This window comes from Cnephaeus nilssonii, assembly GCF_951640355.1.
Source record: "Cnephaeus nilssonii genome assembly, chromosome: 13".
Classification (NCBI taxonomy): Eukaryota; Metazoa; Chordata; class Mammalia; order Chiroptera; family Vespertilionidae; genus Cnephaeus; species Cnephaeus nilssonii.
This window is the reverse complement of record NC_137084.1, coordinates 4801201-4824830: the sequence shown is the minus strand read 5'-3', so window position 1 is coordinate 4824830 and position 23630 is coordinate 4801201. Positions and strand designations below refer to the sequence as shown.

General features: G+C 61.8%; 1 protein-coding gene across 12 annotated transcripts in view; it reads left to right on the top strand.

Annotated features, from left to right (window-relative positions):
* Positions 1–23630, top strand: part of NRXN2 (neurexin 2) — a gene marked incomplete at its 5' end in the record, with an annotated part of 95681 nt that overhangs the window by 22294 nt on the left and 49757 nt on the right. For 3 of the 12 annotated variants that reach the window (XM_079789286.1, XM_079789289.1, XM_079789288.1), the window contains 6 exons: positions 1192–1493; positions 8773–8796; positions 16136–16297; positions 16948–17392; positions 19783–20169; positions 20333–20536. In XM_079789286.1, the coding sequence (XP_079645412.1) occupies positions 1192–1493; positions 8773–8796; positions 16136–16297; positions 16948–17392; positions 19783–20169; positions 20333–20536 (1524 nt within the window). Of the gene's footprint in view, positions 1–1191; positions 1494–8772; positions 8818–16135; positions 16298–16947; positions 17393–19782; positions 20170–20332; positions 20537–23630 lie in introns of those variants that run through there. The other 9 variants (XM_079789280.1, XM_079789287.1, XM_079789293.1 and 6 more) reach the window with 5 other exon arrangements.

Sequence of the window (23630 nt, the reverse complement as noted above, 5' to 3'; positions counted from 1 at the left end):
CAGCCCCGGGCCTCGCTCCTGCCAGCCCCGGGGGCCTGTGCTGAGGACCCCCCGCACTCCGTAAAGGCCTTTTGCCGGCATTCTTGTTCCTGTGCGGTGGCGGGGCCCGCTGTTTGCTGGGAGGGGAAGCGAATCGCTGTCAGGGCCCAGGTTCTCTGCCCTCCCTGCCTCCATGGCCCCTTCTCTACCCTCCGCGTGGGCTCTGGCTTGGACCCCAACTCCCCTCCAACGAGCCGTTGACCTCTCACTTGTCACCCATTTAGAGAATGCTAAACATCCCTAAGCCTCTCCAGTCATTTTTGCTTCTGCTTAAAAAGTGCTGTGGAAAGAGACCTGTGTACGCGCGCTCACACACATGCACAGACACACGCACACGCACACCCACACCCATGAGAGCCAGGTCTGCCCTTGCACTTTCACCCCTAGCCACCTGCCTGGTCTGTGGGGTCTCACACCCATCCTCTGGGGCCCCAGAGGCTGTCGCCTAAGGGCCCCTCTGTGCTGCCCTCTGAGTAGGAAGCTGGGTGGGGTGAGAGCTGGCAGGATAGCCACCGGGTCAGCCCTGCCCATGGCCTGCTGCTACGTGGTGCACATCCCTGTCACCGGCATTGCCTTCCCGTGTGTCCCCCCCTGCGCCCCCACCACCCCGCTTCCCCATTCTTCTCATCTGCTCGCTGCACAGCGGGGCTCCTAGCTCCTCCCTAATGGTGAGGCCTGAAACGCCCCTGGGCTGAGAATGGTCACCTTCAGCAGGAGAGGCAGGAGTGGGAGGGGGCTGCTCACAGGAGACGGGCTCCCAGCATAGGGCAGGCACTCTGGGGGGTGGGGGGGGTGGGGAGGGGAGAGGTCAGGTGGAGCCTCCTGTGTCTCCACATCCCTCCGCGAGGGGGAGGGGCTGATGGAAGGCTGGGGGAGGAGACAGTGAGGAGTCTGCTTTGCCTGGCCCTGTGGCAGCTTAATTGTCAGCTGTCAGTGTGAGAACCACTTAGCAGCCTCCTGCCGAGGAAAGGGGCACGGGGAGCTGACTGACAGCAGAGGTGCAGGGCGGGAGAGGAGGGTGGCCAGGCCCGGAGGGGAGAGGGCTGAGAGCTGGCAGTCAGGCCAGGGGGCCCGGGCTGCTGGAGGTTAGCAGGGCGGCCTGGCACACCCTGTCCCACTCAGCCTCTCTCCTCTCCCCACGCCGGCGTCCAGGCAAGGAGGAGTTTGTGGCGACCTTCAAAGGCAACGAGTTCTTCTGCTACGACCTGTCCCACAACCCGATCCAGAGCAGCACGGACGAGATCACGCTGGCCTTCCGCACCCTGCAGCGCAACGGGCTGATGCTGCACACGGGCAAGTCGGCCGACTACGTCAACCTGTCCCTCAAGTCCGGGGCCGTCTGGCTGGTCATCAACCTGGGCTCGGGCGCCTTCGAGGCCCTCGTGGAACCCGTCAACGGCAAGTTCAACGACAACGCCTGGCACGACGTCCGGGTCACCCGAAACCTGCGCCAGGTAGGGGGAGCAGAAGGAAGGCCAGGGCCCGCTGTGTGGGGGCAGCATGGGAGTGTGGGTGCCAGGCATCAGGGCAGGGCGTCGAGGCGTGGGGCTGAAGGGCAAGGCTCGGCACTGGGAGTGCCAGGGGGGTGGCAGTAGCGGGCAGTAGCTTCCAGGACCGGGCCGTGGGGCTAGGGAGGTGCTGAAGAGATGCCGGGGCAGGAGTCTGAGGGACAGGAAGGGCTGGGGCTAGGAATCGGGACCTGGCAGAAAGGCGATGCGGGGGCCGGGAGGAGTGAGAGAGAGCCTGGGTGGTGGGCCCTGGGGTGCCACGAGGTGGGGAGACCCTGGCCTGGTGGAGCAGCGCGGTGTCCCGGCACTGGGCGGAAGCAGAGGTGTGTGTGGGCCGCAGTGTGGCCTGCTCCCGAGGGGCGGGCACTCTAGGAAGACGGCGGAGCACGGCGGGGGTGCAGCAGGTGCCTGAGGGAGCAGGGCAGGGGCTTGGTCCCGCCTCTCCTCCGGGCAGCGAGCTCCCTTCTCTTTCCCCTTCCAGTCCCCACAAAGGGGCCCAGCTCTCCCACGGCCATGGCCATGCCGTCTCCTAGGCCATCTCCTATGGCGCAGTCCATGGCTGCCTCCGGCGCTCACAGCCACCGGGCAGGGCTCAGAGGAGACTCTCGGGTCGCCCCCTGCAGGCAGGACAGGCTCTTCTCTGCATGTCCACTCAGCTCCGGCTCCCAGGCTCCCCCTGGAGAGGCTCAGACCTTCCACCTTCGTGGGCATCAGCTCCGTCCTCTTAGCGGCGGCAGCTTTGCCTCTGGCGGGGCGCAGGGTGGCTGGGACAGGTGGGCCCTCTCTGGCCAGGCTTCTGCTCGGCTTGTTTCCAGCCCCAGACGTTCCCGCCTCATCCGGGGTCCACGCCACACCCTGTGCCAGCAGGAGAGGCCGCTGTGCACCTGCCTCCGCCTCCTGTCTCCTTTCCCCGCTCGCTCGCTCGGAGGCCAGGCCTCTCTCGGGTCCCCGCTTTCTCTCGCAGCTGATGGTGGTGAAGGTGTCCAGCCCCACCCCCAGCACCGAGTGCAGCCCGCACAGCACCTCTCCCTGCGCGGCGCTCTCTGCTGGGTTAGTCCTTCTCTTACTCGTTGGCGCCTCCGGACTTCCTGGCTCTGGTCGTGTGGCCAGCCTTCGTGGTTTCTCCTCTTCAGCATCGTCCTCCCCTCCTCCTCCTCCCCTTCCTCCCTCGAAAGGCTCGTCCACGGGGTCGGCTTCCGGCTGACCTCTCACTCTTCTCACCTGGCCCTCTTCAGCGGAGTGATGCCCTCACAGCGTCCACCCGGGGTCCTCCTGCTGTTCCTTCCCAGCCTCCGCTGCCTCTTGCAGTCGGGCCCTATTCTTGTGCCCTGTGCTCTGTGGACTGGCATGCCAGGCGGGCACTCCTCGGTGCAGTGCCCCTCTTCATGCCACATCAGTCCCTGACCGGGCAGAGGCGTGTCCTGTGTGCCACCACTGTCTGCGCAGACCTGAGTGAGTCAGGAACACTTGTCATGCTTTTACGTGCCACACACACTTACTGCGCATGCGTGTGAGGGGAGCTGCCTTAGGTGCTTTCGCTCGCTCTTTCCCCAGGACCAGTGCTGTCCCTGGGACGGTCTCTGGCAGGAAGACCCTGCGAGCTCAGAGTCCCTCTCTGCGCATCGTTTGGCCAAAACCAATGTCGTGTGCGTCCGTATTGGGTGCGGCGGGAAAAGGCATGGCCCCTGCCTCCCAGCTGCAGCTCTAGAGGAGATGGGGGGGGGGGAGGGGAGTCCGCTGAAAGTGAACCGGCAAGACCCTGCACGTACCCGCTGCGTGGCAGAAACCTCACACGTTCTCGGAACTAGAGTTTCGGAGAGGAGGGAGAGCCGTGGCCGAGGGAGGGAGGGCACGGAGGGGCTGAGCCTGGGCTCAGAGTCGTGGGTCCAAGCTGGTAGCTGGTGGGAACGACTCCCCGGCCTGTTCGACCAGACGGGACAGGGCGGAGGCTGGCCACGCTGCCCGGAACATGGGCCTCTGCTTAAAGACCGGGACCCAGAGCCCTTTTTACAAAGGGCTTCTGGGGGTCCCTAAAGGGAGGTACACCCCTTTTTTGGTGGCCATCGGGGAGGGTCAGCCTCGGGGCTGTGCTCTCCATTCACTCCCTTCAGCCAAGGCCTCGCCGGAGGTGAGTCATCCTCACCAGGCCCTTCTAATGCGAATCGCGGGGCTTCTGAGAAGTTACTGGGTCCTGTTGTCCCCAGAGTAGTGGCTCTGGTGGAGGGTGATGTGCCCCCTGCGCCCCAGGAGACAGTTGGCAATGTCTGAGACATTGGGGTTGTCACAGCTCAGAGAGGGTGCTACTGGCCTCGAGGGGGCAGAGGCCGGATGCTGCCGGTCCCCCAGTGCCCAGGGCAGCCGCAGCAGGAAGGATGGGGCCCAGTGTCAGCAGGGCCCGGGGGGAGAAACGCGCCCAAAAGGGTTATGCAGTGTCCAGGCCGTGTCCTCGGATTGGAAATCCTTTAGGATCTGAGGGGTGATGTAGGGTTGGGGGCGGGTGGTGGTAAACCAGTGTCCTGTCTCCCAGGTTTTGTGGGCAGGAGGGGACCTCTGCCTCCCGTCCAGGGTCCATGGCAGGGCCTGGGAGCACCGGCTTCCCCGAGTGGTTAGAAGGCCAGCGTGGGGAGGGCCGGCCCCAGAACGAACACCGAGAGGCCAGCTCCCAAGACGGGAAGGAGGCAGATCTTCCCGCTTCCCCCTCAAACTGGATAACCCTCCCTGAGACCGTCAGGAGGTGCCAGGAGGGGGAGGCCTGGCTGAGACTGCGCCTGCTCTTGCCTTCCTCTCCCTCCGAACCCGCCTGAGGCCACTGTGACCGGAGGTGTCTCCGGGGATCTCTGCAGGAATGATTACCTTTGAGAAGTCCCCAGGGTCTAGTTTAATCCTGCTTCCGCTCTCCTCCTGTACCCGTATCCTCCCCCACCACGCCCACCGGTGCAAACCCACCTCATCATTAGCCAGCACCAAATTTGGACGACAAGCTGGCTCTCAACCATCACGTGGTGCCTCCCTGCCCAGCTCCCACAGGCTGCTTCTCAGTGCAGAGACTTCCGGGAGCTTCCCGGCCCCAAGGAGGCAGTCCCCCCAAAACAGGGTCCTCCAGGCATTTGGGGCTCCCTCCCCGCCTTCCGGCCCCGGGCCATCTTCTCTGGCAGCTCACACGCTGTCATAGGATCTAACGGTGCCGCTCGGGGTCTGCGAGGCTCCCCAGCTCCCCCTGTGTTTCCGCAGTGCTCCCACTGACAGCCCCCTTCACCCCCCTTTCTGCCCCGTGAAATCCCAGGGCGGGGCTTGAGCCCGGCAGCCTGGGTTCCAACCTCAGCTCCGCCCCTGGTTCCAGACCCTGGAGGCAAGTTTACCTCTGCGGGCAGCTCCTCATCGGCAAAGTGAGCCTCTGCTGCCCGAGGTGACGCCCAGAGCACAGGCCTGGCCCTCGGGCACTGACCACTGACGGGCTCTCTGCCACCATTGTAGCTGTGGGGCCTTCACCCCTTCGGGCCTGGCTGCGTGCCACGTCCTTGGTCCCCCCACCCCACCAGTCTTTGTTCTTTGCCATGTCCTAGCGCCATCATCCCATGCTGTCTATGTGGGCAGCGTTTGTGATCATTTCTTTTCTCTGTTTCCAGGTGGTAAGCTCTTTGAGGGCTAAATGCCAGCAACTATTGAGTCTCTTCAGTTGTTTTTCTAGGTTGTTTTTTTTTTTTCTGGTTCACTTGGGCTCTTTCTTGAAGGCGGTTGGTGAGTTTTGGACAAGAGGACCCAGCAGATCTGTTTCACACGAGCCTCGAACTACCCTTCGCCCCCTGGGAAAGACTCCCCCTCGCTTCCCAGAGCCAGGAGGAAGGCCCCCACCCCCGCTCTGACTTCCCGCGACGCTGCCCCCCCTTCCTACCGTCCTCCTCCAAGTGCACATACCACGCCTCCGCCAGCCCTCGAGGTCAAGGGTCTGGTTTCTCTTTCGAATCTCACCGAGTTTTCTAACAGCCCTGTGAGTGGGAGGTGCTCGCATGTAACCAGGGAGGGCACCTTGCCCAAAGCGATCCAGGTAGGACGTGGTGGCACGGAAGTCGCCCGACTCCACAGCCCCTCCAGTTCTCTGCCTGGTGCTGTCATTGGCACAGAGTGGGAGGGCGGCTGTAGTCCGTCTTGCGGTTCTGCCACTCTGGGTGGTTCTCAGGTCTTGAAACCATCGAGTGCCTGCCTGCCTCTCGGAGATCGGCCCCGGTCAGCCCCGCGTGGAGCAGGCGCCTCTTTGCTTTGTCCTGAGCTTTTCTTGCTCGAGCTCCATGGAGGTTGCCTTCATGCCGACTTTTGTGACTTTTGTGTGTAATCCCCTTCTGGGCTTCTGGAAGGGCTGGGGCTACACTCAGAGTGCAAGGTGTAGACGGGGTGTAGTTTTGTGCAAAGGCCCTTGGCCATGAGTTAGCATGTGATGTAATGACCGGCTTCTCCCCTCTGTGACTTGGCGTCCTCTTCTCTCATCGAGCTGCCATCCCGGGCTCCTGCCCATCCCAGGCTCCTGCACTGGTTCTGTGAGTGGGAAAACCCTTCCCTCCCCACCGTTAGTTTGAGGTTCGGCTCTCTGGGAGCCGCCATTTGGGAAGGCACGGGTTGCCATGTCACAGGCATCCAGGAGTGGGTTCCAGTGGGAGCTCCACTCCAGTATTTGGCCATAATTGCCCCCTCTGGCACGATCTCCATGGCCTGGGTTCTGGATCCCCAATCCCTAGGTCTAGAGGGGCCCCCTGTCACCTGCTCCAACCTTTCAGAGGAAGCTTGGATCCCTGGACACCTTAGTGGAAGGCCCAGGCTTAGAACTCACATCTCTTCTTTTTTTTTTTTTTTTAATATATTTTTATTGATTTTAGGGAGGAAGGGAGAAGGAGAGAGAGAGAAACATCAATGATGAGAGAGAATCATTGATCACCTGCCTCCTGCACACTCCACACTGGGGATGGAGCCCACACGCTGGGCATGTGCCCTTGACTGGAATCGAACTGTGACCTCCTGGTTCATAGGTCAACGCTCCACCAATGAGCCACACCGGTCGGGCACATCTCTTCCCTCTTAATCTTGTTTCTGAATTTGCTCTTCTGTTTGCTAAAAGGCAAGTTGTCCATGAAAGTTGGAAATTTTTAATTTTAGTTTCCACAGCCAGTTCCAATTCAAAAAGAGTAGCAGTTACATCTCCCTCCAATGCCTCTTCTCTGCCTGTTGGACTAGTGCCGGGACCCCAGGCAACTCTTCCCTTTTTTGGGTGCAATTGTTTAGCTGCCCTGAAGCTGGCTCCTCACTCTGACTAGTTGGTCTCTTCGCTTCACGACAGTCCTGCCATCTGATAGCCCCGGCCCTCGCATCGCCCGCTCTCCCCGCGCTCCAGCCACTGCCCCGCAGTTAGATTCTCGTCCTCCTGCTCCGTAAACACTTCTGCTCACTGATAATTAATATTGGTTATTCAGCACTTCTCGCTGCTAGATATTGAATTCTGTTATTTTTAATTACGCGAGGCCCTTATTAATTGTGTTACTGAATTAGCCCTGTGCCCACTGGTTATCATAACTCTCTAATGGATCTGTCCCTGGGATACTTGTCCTTCTCACAACCACCCTCTCGGGCGTGCATTTGGTATTTAAGGGACATCAAGTAGTGGTGTCCCCCCACCTGATGCTGTAACGTGAAGCTGCCTCAGCCCCCTTGCCATCTCCCCGCCACAGACCAGGGTGATTTCCAAGGTGGTGGTTGCTGCCAGGAGAAGAGAGAATGAACGTGGGGGTAGAAGAAGCTGGTGTCTAGCGGAGGGAGGAGTAAGGGATTTTAGAGGTACGCGGTGTGGAGGGGGTGAATTTCCGGTTCTGGCTGTGGGCAGTGGGGGCTCAGGGGTCTGTGGGTGGGCATGGAAGGAAGTTGGGCTGCTGGGGCAACCAACTTGCAGGGGCGGTGGTGGTGGGTACTTAATTCTGGGAGGGGCCACTGCCCAGAGGAGCATAAGAGAATTGGGGGTGGGGTGATTGAAGAACCTGGGGGACTTTTTGGGGAATGTGGGCTCTGCAAAGTCAAGTTAGGCTGGAAGGAGGATCAGCTATGGGTGGGAGAGGGGAAGGGGGGAAGGGAGGGAGGGAGTTGGGATGATTAGATATGATTTGAGAGTGAGCCCTCTGCCAGCCAGAAGGTTTCCTGTTCCTCCTTCTGGTGACAGCTCATTCTCTCTTCCTTTCTCAAGGAACTAGGGCTAACCTGTCCATGGTTCCCTGGATCTATCTGCCTGTCCTCCATCCCCAGGAAAAGCAGACAACCATATCCCCTCCTACGCCCCTTGGGAACCCTTCCCTGTGTCCCCAGATGAAGTCACCTCTCATCCTCGCCACTCCTGTGATTCTCTAGGGGTGCTGGCTGCTCTTCTCCCAGCCTGACCGCCAGCTGGCCCACCTCCAAACAGTTAACCCATTAACGCAACATGGTCATTGGTCAGCCAGTTGGCCAGCACCAACTTGTCCTTTAGCCAGTTCTCTGGAAAGCCATCTGGTTGACCAGCTAGCCAACCGACCCACCCGTCCACGACCTAAGTCAATAATAGTCCATCCCTTTCTCACACCCCTTGCTCCCCTCCCTCCCTTTCCCTCAACGTCCTAACATTTCAGCCGGAAGGGTGTACTAATGCTGCACAAGTGGGTCTGCTTTTTAACCCCCCGCCTGCCCTCTTTCACCCTCTGTTGGAAACTCCCTGCCGACTCTGTGTGTGTTACTAACACGCTTACAACCCAGGGGACCAAGGGATGGGCAGGGACAGGTGGGGCAAGGTATGCGTGAAAGACTGAACTAACCTTTGTCTCATCTGCGGAATGTCGGCCATCTTTAAGTCTTTGCTTTCTCGGTCCAGTTCTTTTGTTGTTTTCTTCTCTACTAACCAAGGTCTTTAACTGTTCCCCTTCTCCACAGCAGGCTCTTCCTCCGGGAGGGGATGGGGGAGAGGGAATCCAGAAGAGGGGTGGGGGGCGGACTGGGAGGAGAGGGGTTTAATTTTTGTGTGTGTTTGATCTCTCCTTCCCATCCTACGGTGGGCGGGTCTGAACAAACCACCAACGATCTATGGGCATATATTTCTCCTCCTTCCTCGAGTTTCACAGTTGGTCATTTTATTTTCCTTTTCTTTCGTTCTGTTCTTCTGTTGTCGTCTCCGTTGTTTTGTTTCTTTGACCCCCGCCCCTCCCCCATATCTCCGGTGAAGCACGCAGGGATTGGACACGCTATGGTAAACAAACTGCATTATCTGGTAGATATCACTCTAATTGTCTTACCGTTTGGTTTGCCGTGGGTTTTTTTAACTGTTCGATTCTCCCTCTTTTGTTTCCTTCCCCTGTTTGATTTTGGTTGTTTTGCTCTTCCTTTTTCTGCGTCCTGGACAATCTTTTCGATTTTTGCTTCTCCTTTAGTTTTCCTCTTTCCCTTTTGTTTCTTTTTTGGTCCAAACTCAAATCCAAAAGACAAATGGAAATCGAGGAATTTGGCCTGTCCCTGCCCTAACCCCCTGACTCCTGAATTCAGATTCCCGGCCAGAGGGGCCTGGGGCAGGCCCGTGCTCATCGGCTCTGGTTAGACCAGCCCCGATGCCAGGCTGCTTATTTCTATTGCTTTGTTTTGTTCATTTCCCCCCTCTCCCTCGTTTTTTTCCCCCTCTTTGATTTAGTTTCTTTCTTGGTCTCCTGAAAATCCATGGAAAACACCATCCCATGACATGCTCCGCTCTGCTCACTGTCACTCCTGGACAGGTCCCTTGAGTTGGAGGAGGGGGCTGGGGTGAGACCTCCACTGGCAGCCAGCTGGGCAGGCTCCCCGAGGGGGGCAGAAGTGGCCTGGGAGGTGCACAGCATCCTGGGACCAGTCCAGATTGCTCCTTCAAATCACCAGTGCATACCAGTTTGGGGGCTGCCTCACGCTGGCTGCCAGGGAAGAGGTGACATCCCTACCCTCGCTTCTCAACCTTGAGGGTTCCTGGTCCCGCCTTCCCCCACATTCTGCATGGCACGAATGGTCTTTCCCCCACCAGGGACAGCGTCCAGTCCCCCACAGCTCTGCTGCTCTGACTAACACTGTGTTTCACACTGTCTTCCTTCCCCTCCATCTCTCCCCGCTCTCTGTCCCCTGCCTGTCCCGCATGGCCTCTGCCCGGGGCTGCTTCCTTCCCTGTTGAGGGGCGAGAGGAGGAGGCCCAGCAGGGGTGAAGTTGGGGTGGTTGTCACCAAGCTCCTCTGTTTGGGTTGGACTCAGTCCCCGTGAGTGTGGGTGTGGTGTGTGGATAAATGCAGCTGGTGTGTGTTGGTGTGTGGGTGCGCGTGTGTGTAAATGTTGGTGTGTCATGGAGGGGTGTTAGTGGGAGACTGTGCGCTGTGTTTGTGAGATTCTGCTGGTGACTCTCCATGTGTAAATGCCGGTGTGAGCCGGGGCCATCTGACTGCGTGTGTGTTGAGCCTGGAGCGCGCTCAGCGTGGAGGTGTGTGGGGGCCGGAGCAGGCCGCCTGGCGCGTGTGCCTGCAGGGCCTGCGGCGCCATCCCCTGGGATTCCCTCTTGCCTGGCGGTCTGGGCTCTGCCGTGCAGGCGGTTAGTCATCGCCTGTTAATAATGCAGAAGGATTGAGCTCCAGCCTGGCCACCCTCAGGTGGACGTGTCTGCTCCCACGGGGCCCACACTGCGTGGGGCAGCTGCCTGGCCTTCCCGGCCTCCCAGGTTTGTGTGGCTGCCGGGCTGGCGGGGAGGGAAGCAGGAGAACTAGGCTCTCCGCCTCCCCAGGAGGCCCTACCTCTGAGGCTGCATGTGCCTGTCCGGATGCTCTCGAAGGTCTGTGTTTCCCTGCACCACAGACTCACGGCAGCCCCGCCCTCTGCTCGTCCCTGAGCCGGTGCCCCTGGCTGTAGCCATCCTAGCTCTCCCCAAGCAGAGGTCTTACCTGGTCACGCCCAGTCGTCCCACGTTCAAATGGAGCCACTCGTGGTCCCAGCACCACCCCTCCCAGTCTCTGTTCCCCAGCTGCTGCTCCAGGGTTTAGCTGCTGCCCACACTCCAGGCCAGTCAGCCACCGAGTACCTGTCAGGAACTCTCTTTACAGCGCTTCCGGGGACAGAGGGAGGCGGGACCAGCCCATGAGCACACCCCAGGCACCTGGGGAATGCCCTCTGAGAGTGAGGGCCCTGCAGACTTTCCCTCCAGTCTCAGTTCAGTTAAAAATGGACCATGTGACCTGGGCCGAAGCTCAGGTACCCACCGGGCTGACGACACACCTGCGTGGCCTGTTTCCTGGGGTCAGTGGAAGGTCAGGAGGGGTCATGCACGCGAAAGCACGTGTACCCCGTAAAGGGACCTATACCTTTACTAAGCTTTATAAGATGCTAACTGACATCTCAGTGTGGCCAGGGCAGGGATGTTTTGTAAAGATGCAGTTGCCTCCCCACAGCAACGCTGGAGAGTACGATCGCTCCCCCACCCGAGACCCTGTTCCCATCCCTTTAGGAATTAGTCCTAAAGTAACTGCGTAAAACCCCAGAATGCCTCAGGAATTGGGTCTGACGGGGTGAGCAAGCTGGTTACGAAGCAAAGAACCCCGTGTGGCTTCCCCCCGGCTAAAGTCTTCATCGCTGAGGGCTGTGCTCCCCAGTGCCAGCATCGCTGTCGGGGATCGGGGATCGGAGCTGTTGCCGCGGGTGGCCTTGTAAACCCCGATAAATCTGTCCCAGGGAGCGGCTCTTTCAGGGAAGACTGGAGCCAGGGAACGGGGCACCGAGAGACAGGGTTCCACCTGTTCCGATTCCCGGGCGTCCCTCAGCCCCGCTCCGCTGGTTTTGTGTTTATTTTTATTAACTCTTTTCCTGTTATTTGAACATTTCTCCCCGGGGGAGAGGGCGAACCAGTTGAGAGGTTTGGGTTAGATGTGGTCGGGCCGATGGAAGTTTTCTGGTAAAAATAATAATAGTTCTTTGTACATACACCAGGGGCTTTGGTTCCTCTAAATAGCTCTCACTTTTTTGAATATAACTTCAACTCCATGAATGTCTAGATTGCAGGCAGAGATTACTCCCAGTTAGCAGATGGGGAAACTGAGGCCCAGAGGAAGCGTGGGCTCACCCAGCCAGTGATGGGAGATTCCAGTGCTCTCATTTCAGTTGTCTCGTGTGAGCCTCAGCGTCAGCCTGGGAGGAGGGCGAGTGATGGGAGTTGTTAAACCCCTTTTACAGCTGAGAGTCAGCGAGGGAGAACGGGATTGTTTTAGAAAATGGGGGAGGCTAAAGGCCTCAGGATTTCTGACCTGAAGTTTCTGTTCCTCAACTTCTTCAAATCCCGATGCCAGGATGGACTGTGGGGCTGTCACTGCTGGCCGGGCCATCTTCCCGGGGTGTCTTTCCAACCAGTTTCTCTCTAGTTTCTCCCCAACCCCAAACAGAGGGCTAAGCGTCAGCACGCAGCGGGGCTGCACGCCTCCCTCCGAGGTCCTCCCGGCCTCGCTCTGGCCCCGCCCCGTCAGTTCCGAGTGAGCCACCCTTGGCTCCCGGAGCCCTGAGGACCTGGTGACACAGAAGTGGCTTCTCCCAGAAAGACAAGTGCCCGGTGACTCAGTGTTGCCCACAACGTCGAGGGGCTTCATGACTCCCCAAAGCCATTCAGCCCACCCACCCTTCACAACACTTGCCCTCACTCAGTCTTATTCTCTCCAAATGAGCCCCCTTCCAGGGAGGTTGGGGGCTCTGTGATCACAGCAGGGAACTGAGAAAGGCTCTGCGTGATGCCAAGGGGGCTCCGCTCTGCCCGGCCCTCCTTCCTGGGGCATGGCCCTGGGGGAGCGGGTATTTGTGGCCAGGGCCTGGATTTACATCCTACCAGCCTGCCCACGTGCAGGGAGCGAGCAGAGCAGAGGAGAGGTGAGGTCAGTGGGGAGGGTTGAGAGCCCACCCAGGGGGTAGCCCGTCCCTTGTAGCACCTCTAGCCACCCTCCCCGCTCCTGGGGAGTGGAGCCGGGGCTGGGCGGCTGGGCGGCTGGGCGCTGGGCTCCTGCGTCTTCTGTGCTCCCCACTCTGCTCCCTGGCTCTTCGGGGCAGAGCTGTGGCTGCTTCCTCCTGGCCTCCTCAGGCCCGCCTGTCTGTGTGGAGTGGACTGGCTGAGCGATGGTCTGGGTTGGGTGCCGAGTCTCTGCTGTGTCCTGGGGCCCTGGCCGTGGTCCCGCTGATGGAAAGGATGCTGGTTGGCAATGAGCCCATCGAGGCCTCCCCTCTGCCGTCAGTGGGGTGTGTGTGTGACGGGCGTGTCTGGGGTCTGTGATGAGTGGTGTGTGGCGGTGGGCGTGAGCACCTGGGCACCCTCTGGTGGGGAAGGTCTGAGTCTCATGCCCCTTCCCTTTCTTTCTCGGCCCACAGGGATCTGTCCTAGTGGGGGCCCCCTCCCCTCCTCTGCTGGAAGGAAGCGTCTCCTTCCGGTACCCCTCCGCTCTTTTGCCTCCATCTCTGCTTCCCCCCATCTCCCCCGGCCTGGCGGGCATGCCTTCTCACCAAGGTGGCTGTGCTCTCGTCTCCTGCTGGGCCCGGCCCACCCTGGCCCTCTAACCTGCATGTGCCCTCGATGCAGTGGCTGTTCTGTGTGGCATGCCCCCCCTGCCCTCCTCCCCGCCGGCCCTACCCCTTCCAGAAGCTGTGCGGGGGGGCTGGGGGGCAGGGGCATCCTGAACCCCCAGGGTGGAGGGGGACAGGGGACTGAGTCCCCTGTTTCCTGCTTTTACTAACAAACCCACCATTTTTGTGTCTGGACTTTGATTTGTCTGAGGAGACAGTTGGGTTTACTAATCCGTCATCTCCCTCCTTGCCTTCCTGAACCTTCCTCCATTCCCCTGCCCTTGGCTTCCTTTCCACCAGTGCCCGCCCCCACTTCCTCTCCTTCCCCACCCCAGCTGACCCCCCTTCCTCCGTGCATCTCCTGATGCTCCTCACCCTCCTACCCTCTCCTCCACCCCCTGGGCCAGGGCTGCGCTACAAAAATAGTTGTGAATTTGGGGCACAGATAGGAGGGTGATTAAGGCAACCCTGTTCTACTAGGGGGCATCGCATGACATAAAGCTGTGGGCAAGGTCAGATTTGCACCCAGTCTGCAGGAGAGTAGAGGAGGGCACCCTCCCCCTGCCCCCCCCCCAGTCAGGTCCTTATAACTCTGGGGGCAAAGGCAGGTGAGCTGGCCCACGGGACGGGGCCCAAGCAAGCGCCGAGGGAAGAGATGCTGCAGCTGGTGCCTGGCCTCCCGGGCCGGGGAGGGGGACAGTGCAGTGCCGGGTGGGCTGGAAGCCGAGTGTACTGACCGGGCCAGACGAGCCTCTTCCTGGGGCGCTTTGGGGCTGGCGGGCCCTGCCTCCCCCCACAGAAACAGGGGTGCCTGGTTAGAGCAGTCTCGGAGGACTGAGGGCGAATAGATGGCACACAGGCCGTGGCCCTGGCTCCTGAGGTGACTTGATGTTCGCCTTCAATGACTATGATGTGTCCCTGGACCTTGCTGGGATTGGTGGGGTTACAGGGACACGCCAGGCCAGGTGTCCATTCTTTTTTAATAAAAAAAAATTGTTTTGTTGGTTTCAGAGAGGAAGGGAGATGGGGAGAGAGATAGAAACATCAGTGATGAGAGAGAATCATTGATCGGCTGCCTCCTGCACGGAGCCAGCAACCCGGACATGTGCCCTGACCGGGAGTTGAACCGTGACCTCCTGGGTTCATAGGTCGACGCTCAATCACTGAGCCACGCCGGCCGGGCCGGGCGCCCATTCTTCAGGAGCTGACTGTCTGTCTGGGGTGACCAGATGTAGGCTCAGGACTAACTAGTGGCCCAGTTCCCAAGTGCAGGTGGAGGGCAGGAGGGAACGGAGTTTGTCCCAGGGAGACCCCTGCACCTGCCGCCCCTCCCTGTCTGTCCCACCCCGCAGCCCCGTCCCCTCCTCCCGTCCCTCCAGCCCCTCTGCCCGGTCTAACCTTGTCTGCATGTCTTTGTGACTAATACTCTGACCCTTCCCTTCTCTACCCAGACCCCCACCGCCCAGCCTCGGGGGGCGGGGAGGGAGGGAAGAAGAAATAAACAATAATGACCAGCCCTCCCCTCCAAACAAGACTCTAAAGCTTTCACACCTACCACCCCCCCACAGAGATACCCTTACCATCTGCCCTTGAACCTAGTTCCTCCAGCACAAGGTTTGATGGCTCCCAGGAGGGGGCCCCTGTGCCCTGGTTTTGCTCAGCCCGCACTCCCCCCACTGGAAGGCTCCAGCTCAGCAGGCGGGGGACTCGGGGTCCTGTGGGGTGGTTCCCCCTGCTCCCTTCTGCTCATGTCCCTTAGGAGTTCCAACACTATTCCTGCCCCACGACCATGGACTCCGGAGACCAGTCCCTGGAAGGTGGCTGGTGGCCTGTGCAGGTGGACTGGTACAGGTGGGACTGGAAGGCCCCAGTCTCCAGACTTTGCCGGAAAAGGGGGTGCTGAAGCACTTTAGGGGAGTGGGAAGTGGGGTGACTGCCCGCATTTCCCAGCTGACCATCCTAAACCACAGCCTTCCTGGAGCGGGGGCGCGGGGGCGGGGGATTGGCCAAGTTCAACATTGGCCTGAGGAGGGGGTGGTCAGAGTTCCCTGCGTTGCCACTCTCCCAGGGTCACTCTGCCTCCCCCGGGCCCCTGCTGCCCCTTCTCACCTCCTTGGAGCACCAGGCGCTCCCATCCTTGCTCTTCTACCTGACTTTTCGGCCCACGGTCAAGGTGCCCTGAGGTTAGCCCTGTCCCCCTTCCGCCCTAACCTGGCCTGGCTCCCTAGAGTACGACGGTGGCCTCAGTCGGGAAGGCGGAGAGAGAAAGGCAGCTTGATGAGTGGGTAAAGTGCTGTCCTCTCCTTGGGAGAGAGTGACCGAGTGGAGGGATCTGGGCGTAAGAGACTCAGGAAAGGGGTGTAGTGGGCATCGGCCCTGAGGATGCTCTGCACCCCCCCCCCCCCCCCCCCAGGCTCCAAGGCTCAGGAATATCTCGGTTCTAGTTCCTCATGCCCTTGCTCGCTGCCACCGCCCTACTGGCTGAGGCTGGAAGGCTCCTCAGCGCCCTGGGGGGGGGGGGAGCTGCAGGGGAGTTGGAGCCACCAAGATGCGGCGGGGGGGGGGGGGGGAGCGGGGAGACTGGGTCTCTGCCAATCACATGCGGGTCCAGAGAGCACCTTCAGGAGGAAGGGCGTGAGGGTGCCCTTCGCATCCCCCACCCTGGAGCCCTGACCTGGGGTTCCCACTCCCATTCGGAGCCACTTCCAGGAACTGGTTCTGGGGGAGCGCTCCCATACCCTCAGGCCTCTGCCTGCTGAGCTGGGCGTGGGGCAGGCCTTTAGCCCACCCGGAGACCATCCAATCTTGTGCTGCCTTCTTCCCCCTCCCCCCTCTCCCCCCACTGTTCCTCCTCCGAGACAAGCAGACATAAAAATGGGGGGTCCGGCCCCCCTCCCCCACTGCCCCCTGGCTCCTCCCTTGCCCAGCCCTCGACTCTCCCCAGGGAGTTGATGCCGGTTGTCTCCTTGTCTCTCCCCCTCCCGCCCTGGGCCGGGCAGGTGACCATCTCGGTGGACGGGATCCTGACCACCACGGGCTACACGCAGGAGGACTACACGATGCTGGGCTCCGACGACTTCTTCTACATCGGGGGCAGCCCCAACACCGCCGACCTGCCGGGCTCGCCCGTCAGCAACAACTTCATGGGCTGCCTCAAGGACGTGAGTAGCCGGGCAGGGCTGCGCGGCCCGAGCGCTCGCCGCCTCGGTGTGATGTGGTCTGCGCTGCCAGCCGCCGGGCCGCTGTGCCTGTTGGTCCTTCTCTTTCCAAAACCCGAGGCCATTGACTCCGCCCAGCGGCCTCTCCCTCACGTCCTCGGCCTCGGGAGCCCGTCCTCTCGGAGGACCTCGAGGCGGCTGCTGGATGTGAAGACTCGGCCCCTGTGGCCGGGTCCCAGCGCTTCCGCTCTCTGCTCTGTGACCTTGGCCAAGTGCCCCGACCTGGCCGACTCTTCTCTTGCTCCCCTGTAAAACGAGCACCTACTGTGGCGGTGGGTGTGAGGAGCGGAGGAGAGTGCAAAGGAGAAGACTGAGAGCTGGGAATGTCAACCAGGGGCGGCCCTGACTGGCCGCTGTTACCAACGGTCTCATTGCAGAGCTGGGCAGGAAGGCAGGACGAGTGTGGGGGGCGGGGGCGTGGCTGGTTCACAGCCTCTGTGTGTGCAGTTCTAGAACAAAGGCCACGCCAGTGGTCGGGTGGAGCGGAGCAGCCCCCCCCCCCCCCGGGCTGGGTGGCAGGGCCCACGGTGCTGGGCAGGAGGGCCAGGCCCCAGCCGCTCCACATCTCCATCCTGCCCCGCCCCTCCCTGCAGGTGGTCTACAAGAATAATGACTTCAAGCTGGAGCTGTCCCGCCTGGCAAAGGAAGGAGACCCCAAGATGAAGCTGCAGGGGGACCTGTCATTCCGCTGTGAAGATGTGGCCGCCCTGGACCCCGTGACCTTCGAGAGTCCCGAGGCCTTCGTGGCGCTGCCCCGCTGGAGCGCCAAGCGCACTGGCTCCATCTCCCTGGACTTCCGCACCACGGAGCCCAACGGGCTGCTGCTCTTCAGCCAGGGCCGGCGGGCCGGGGCCGGGGCCGGGGCCGGCAGCCTCGGCGCCGCGCAGCGGGCCGACTACTTCGCCATGGAGCTGTTGGACGGCTACCTCTACCTTCTGCTGGACATGGGCTCTGGAGGCATCAAGCTGCGGGCGTCCAGCCGCAAGGTCAACGACGGCGAGTGGTGCCACGTGGACTTCCAGAGGGACGGGCGCAAAGGTCGGGAGCCCTCTGGCCCCTTCTCCCACCCTGGCCGCTCCTGGTCCCGGGCCTGACACCCTCCCAGGCCTCTTCTGTCCTACAGTTTCCCGAACTCCTCCTGCATTTCCCTCCACTGTCCTCCTGTCCTGCGGGTCACACCTCCGCCCTTTCACTGCTGTGTGGGTAACTTCAGGCCCATCGAGAGGAGAAAACGAGAGGACCCTGTAAAGGCCTTAGCACAGGGCCTCCCACAGAGTGGTATCTCACTCCCCTAAGAACTATTCCCAGCCATGCCTGCCTCTGTCCATTCAGCTTTCTTTTATTAATTCGCTTTAGAAAGGTTTACTGAGCACAGCAGCAGCCACGCGGGGCGCTGTCCAAGGTGCTGGAGCAGAGGGCGCATGAACTAGTCTTTGCTGTCACAGAGCTGTTCTGGGGGCGCAGGGTGTGTGTGTTGGGGGGGAGCTGACAGTGGCCCCAGTGAGGACCCAGCACAGGGAAGCAGCAGAGCAGAGCGTGCCGAGGGCAGGCGGCCGCTGTCTTGAACCTCCTGGCTTTTAGCCGCCCTCTCCTCCACGCGTCCCCTCAGTCCCCCTCGCCACCCTCATCTTGTCTTCTGCCTAATTCATCTTGTCGAACCTGAGAGAATTATCTGGGAAAGGGAGAGCTGATGTCCATGAGAACGGACGTATTATCCAATGGAAGCTCCATCCACGCCAGCTAAGGTGTCGCGCTCCCCAGCTGTCACCGCGCTGGGCTGCGTGTCTCCGTGGAGTGACGGGGCTGCCATGGCGCCCGGAAGTGTCCGCTCTTCATGGGCTGTTAGCTGTGTCTGCCTCTCCCTCGGGGCAAGGCTGCCTTCCCCAGGCTTCATGGTCAGTGAGTCCAACCCCTGGTTTTGTCTCACGAGGCCTCCCGGGGTCTCCCCGGCTCCCGGTGTCTCCACACAGGTGGGCAGTAGCCCTTTAGGTTGGAAAGCTACTGGGACTCCCGGCCTCCTGCTCGCCTTGGCCTCCAGGAAGTGGTCTCCGTGGCCTCACACAGAGCTCAGAGCCCACCCACGAGGTCTGGCTGGCCCCGGGGCCACTGCCCTGACCAGCTCTGGTCATGCCCAGGGGCCCACGTCCATCCCTGCACCCAGCACACATGCTTGAGCGGTCATTCCAACAAAGCCCTCTGACCTTTTCCCTGGTTTCAGGAAAGTGGTAAATTATACGTAACCTAAAAGTTACCCTTTTAGCCATTTTAAGTGTACAGTTCAGTGGCATTGGGTGCGTCCACATTCCTGTTACCACCCCCTCCATCCATCTGCAGACCTTTCCTTTTCCCACCAAGCAGTACCTCCCGCCCCCGGGCCCCTGGCCGCTGGCATTCTGCTTTCTGCCCCTGTGAACGTGACTGCCCCAGGGACTCCTTCAGCGGGAACATACAGCACTTGTCCCTGGGGTCTGCCTCATGTCCCTCAGCAGACTAGTTTCAAGGTTCCTCCGTGCCGTAGCGTGTGGCATCATTTCTCTTTACGGCGGAATGACATTCCATTGCATGCTATATGTCACACCTGTTGATGAACGTTGGGGTCATTCCCTTTCCATGTTTTAGGGCGACCTTGGGGCCAGGCTATACTCGGTTTAATTTCCTCTTGCTCAGTGGCCGCTTTGAAGCTCCTGCCTGAGCCCAAATCTCCCCCAAGATAACCGGTCTGTCTCCCTTCCAAAGAACTCTGACGACTCAGAAGCTCCGCACCGGCCGCCCCGCCTGGCTGCCAGCCGGCCTCGCAGGCCCCAGGAGCTGACCTGCCGGCCCGTCTTGTCCACCAGCCACAGAGGGGCCCAGGCTGGGGTGGAGGATGCTGCCCTGGGGCACTTTGGCTCTGCGCCGCCCCTGCCGTGGGGCTTCGGGCAGGTTCCCAGCCTGCCATTTCACATGGGGTCGTGAAGGACCGCCTTCACAGGGGACTGAGGCTTACGTGATGTGGCATGCAGAGTGCTAAGTGCCTGGCACGTGGTCACGAACGCTCAGTCGGTGTTAGTGGGGAAACCTCAGGTTCGGGCCTTTCAGCCTCCTCAGGGACCTGTGCCTCTAGTTCCTGGTTTAAGGGAGGGGGGCGGGGAATGGCCCATGAATGATCCAGCCTTTTTGGGGTGTGTCTACCTCCAGTGGATCGTCCAAAGACTCGCTCAGGTGGGGAGGGAGGAGTCTGGACCTCACACTGCAGACTGGGGCTGGCTCACGTGAGCTGAGGTTGGGGGACCTTTGTCAGGCAGTGTCTGAGCAGGCGAGGGAGGCTGAGCTTCCCCCCAGGACTGCTGCAGGGGTGGGTGGAGAGGCCTGGCCGTCGCCCTCTCTGGCCTGTGGCATCTCTCCGTCCCGTCCTGCCCCGCTGAGGCTCACTGTTTGGTGACCCCTAGGCTCCATCTCGGTGAATAGCCGCAGCACCCCGTTCCTGGCCACGGGGGAGAGTGAGATTCTGGACCTGGAGAGCGAGCTGTACCTGGGCGGTCTCCCGGAGGGGGGGCGCGTGGAAATGCCGCTGCCCCCGGAGGTGTGGACGGCGGCGCTGCGGGCCGGCTACGTGGGCTGCGTGCGGGACCTCTTCATAGACGGGCGGAGCCGCGACCTGCGGGGCCTGGCCGAGGCACAGGGGGCCGCGGGGGTGGCCCCCTTCTGCTCCCGGGAGACGCTGAAGCAGTGCGCGTCTGCCCCCTGCCGCAACGGGGGCGTCTGCCGAGAGGGCTGGAACCGCTTCGTCTGCGACTGCGTCGGGACCGGCTTCCTGGGGCGCGTCTGTGAGAGAGGTGAGGCCGCCTTCACCCCGGGGTCCCTGCTCCCATCCCCGCGGCCCCTCCTCGGCCAGCCCTGCCCGTCCTCCTGGTAATGATTCTCTCTTCTCTCTCCCTCCACTGGCCTCTGCCCGCCCCGCTCCCCACTCCCCTCTCCCCTCTCCTCTCTCCTGGGCAGAGGCCACGGTCCTGAGCTACGACGGCTCCATGTACATGAAGATCATGCTGCCGAACGCCATGCACACGGAGGCGGAGGACGTGTCTCTGCGCTTCATGTCCCAGCGGGCCTACGGGCTCATGATGGCCACCACCTCCAGGGAGTCGGCCGACACCCTGCGCCTCGAGCTGGACGGGGGCCAGATGAAGCTCACGGTCAACCTCGGTAACCACCCCCCCACCTCTGACTCACACCCCCTCTGTCCGGAGAAGCTCCTGCCTCCCCTCCCCCCTGCCTCTGACTCACACCCCCTCTGTCCGGAGAAGCTGGTGGTGGCCCCAGTGAGGGTTTGGAGGCGGGAGGGTGAGAGCCCCGTGAGGACGCACTGTGGGGGGCACCCCGTGGCCACACCACCGTTGAGTGTGTGAGGCATGGCGGCTGCCCTCCCACGGTGCTCACCTGGGCCTTGGCGGCCTGTCCTGGGCGCACACATAGCAACAGCTCATTCGTGGTGGTCGCCTCACCCGTCGCTCATTCATGGCTCACTCACTGGGGAGCACACCCGTGCTGTGCCCAGCCCAGGGCAGTGGCAGAGCCAGCGCTGAGACCCCTCCCAGCGCCTCGCTTGCTCCACGTTGAACGCTGTGTCTGCGTCTGGTGCGCAGGCGCACGTGGGACACGGATGCATGGGACTCGCCATCTTCCACGTTTGCGTCCCGTGGCTGCCCTGCGGTGACACCAGGTCCCCAGATAGGTGTTGCTGTCCCTGTTTATAGACTGTGGCATTCATGTACCCAGGGTCACAAGCTAGGGGGGGTCGTGGGGGTGCGGGGGGCCGGACGCAGACTCAGGGCATCTGCCTAAAGCACGGCGCTCCCCTCATTGCCTCTGGCAGAGCTGGGTGGGGGCGTCCAGGCCTCACCATCAGAGGGCTCGGGTCTCTGCCCTGCCCCGCGCCGGCCGTGCCACCTCCCCTGGCAGTGCCCTGGGTGCCATGCAGGCAGGACCGTGAGGGCTGTTGGGGCAAAAAGAAAACAGCGGTCTCACTCACTCACTGATATTCCCAGGACCCCCTGTAAGTGCCAGGTGTACCCCACACCCGGCACAGCAGTGGGTGAAACCGCGGAGCTTCAGCCGGGAGACCCTGGAAGTGAGCGTCCCGGGCTGTCCAGGCCACGGTCCCATCTGTCCCCCCCAGACGCGCCTCTCAGCGCAGAGACGGTAGCACCCGGCGCCCGCCGTGCAGGAAGGTCCCGGCCGCTCGGGTCACGCGTGTCCGGGCCTGAGCAGATTAGAATCCTCGACCAGGCAACGCAGAGCTTTGAGCTTCTGTGTCCACCTGGAGTCTCTGCTGACGCTGGTCTCCAGGGCGTTGGGAGGACACTGGCCACCACCTTGTTTATAAACCTACACTATTGGCCCCTGGTCTCGTGCTCCTAGGACCAGGCTTTGCAGAGCGAGGCGGGAGCGGGAGCGGGAGTGGGAGCGGGAGGTGTGCGGGCAGCCAGGGCCTCCGAGTGGCTTCAGGGTTCCCTGAGGCTCTGCCTCTAACAGGATCACAGATCACAGCCTGAGTGGCGGCGGCGGCAGCGCTGCAGGGGGAGCTGGACGGGAAGCGCCTTCGGCCAGCGCTCTCGGTCCGTTCCACACCCCGGCAGCACCTGAGGTGCCACAGGAGGAGGCGCCGGCCTGGGGCCCATGAGTGGCTGTGCTGCTCGGGCTGCCCAGATCTGCGCACCAGGAGACCCTCGCCCGCCCGTGTGTCCTGGGTGCGGTTGTGCACGCGGCTCTGTGCGCGGTGGGGACATAGCGGGATGCTGGGCCTTCTGCTGGCGGGACGCAGACGCGCTTCCTCACCGGGGCTCTAGGTCCCCCGCGGGGAAACCCGGTTCCTTCCGATTAGACGGGAGGTGGTGTCCTTGGCCGGAAAGACATTCTGGGGCCTTCAGGACCTTCACTCTCAGGATCGAGTCTGTCCTTCCCATGGGCGTGGTTTCCTGCCGGTGCGACATGAGCACGCAGAAGTTCGAGAACAAGGCGGCCTCAGGCTGCAGGCAGCCCTCCCCGCTGCCTCCCCCCTGGCTGTGCCTGGCCCCGGCCACAGAGATGCCGTCTCTGACGTGGCTCATGACAAGCTGTGACCAAATGCCTGTGCGGACGCATGTGTCCGCAAATGCCCAGTGATGCGTGCACAGGGCGGCGTGAGGCCGTTGTGTGATCACGCAGACTCAGCCTGTCCACACCCAGCCCCCGGCCTTGGGCTGTGATGGGGCCAGAGGATCTGGGTTCTAGCCCTGGTCCCCCTGACGGCTGGTAAGTCATTTCCTCTCTCCGAGCCTCTGCTTTCCTCTCTGTAGAATGGGGATGAGTCCTCACTCTGCCCACCCTCTGTGATGGAATAACGGGAGTGAAGACAGCATACAGATGCAAGAGACACGTGTAGACTCACCCGCCTTCCCGAAGGAGAGCCGCATGGGGACGGGGCTAGGGATGTGGGCTACAGCCAGGTGGGGGTTTGCTTCCTTCCAAAGGACCCCACCTCGGGACCCCCGTTCTGATCCCCATCCTGCCCGCTACGCAGGGCCTGCCCGGCCTCCGTCAGGCAACACCATCGAGGCCCCAGTCCTGGGCTGGACCGCTTCTGGGGAACGGAGAGAAGACTGATGGGGCTCGGCCTCGTGGTCTCAGCCGATAGGCAGGGAGGCCAGCCGATGCCGCTCCCAGGCGCTCAGTGGCATGGCGCAGACTGGGCGCCGGGCCCTGAGGCGGGAGCGGTCCGCTGTGACCACTCGATGGGCGGCTGGGCGGGCCACAGAGGGCCTGTCTCCGGAGACGAGGTGTTTGCTGGGCCAGAGAGAGCAAGAGGCCCGAGTCTGCTCCTTCCGGGCAGAGGACGTCAGAGAACCCAACTGCCTCCTGCCTGCCCCGCCTCCCGCTCCTCGGCAGCCCCGGGCGGGCCCCCGGAGCTCTGCTGCCTGCAGCCCGAGCAGAGGGCCATCTGTCCTGGAGGCTCCTCACCCTGTTCAGTGTGACCCGTGACCCTGGTTCCTCCTGCCTTGGCCGTGGCCCCTGGGGCAGGACCCGGCCGGCCTCCTGTCCCTCTCACCGTCCCTGGAGTTGCCCTGCACCAGGCGTGCCCACGTGGTCCCCGCTGTCAGCGAGACCACTCGGAGGGCGCCTTGCATTGTACTGAAAGCATCTCAGAGCTGGAGGGTCTTAGAAGTCACCCCGTCGGCCCGTCCCCGGATGTGAACTGCCCTCGCCTCCTCCCCCCCCCCCCCCCCGCCCGCCCGGGATGGGAGGCTCCCCCTGGGCTGAG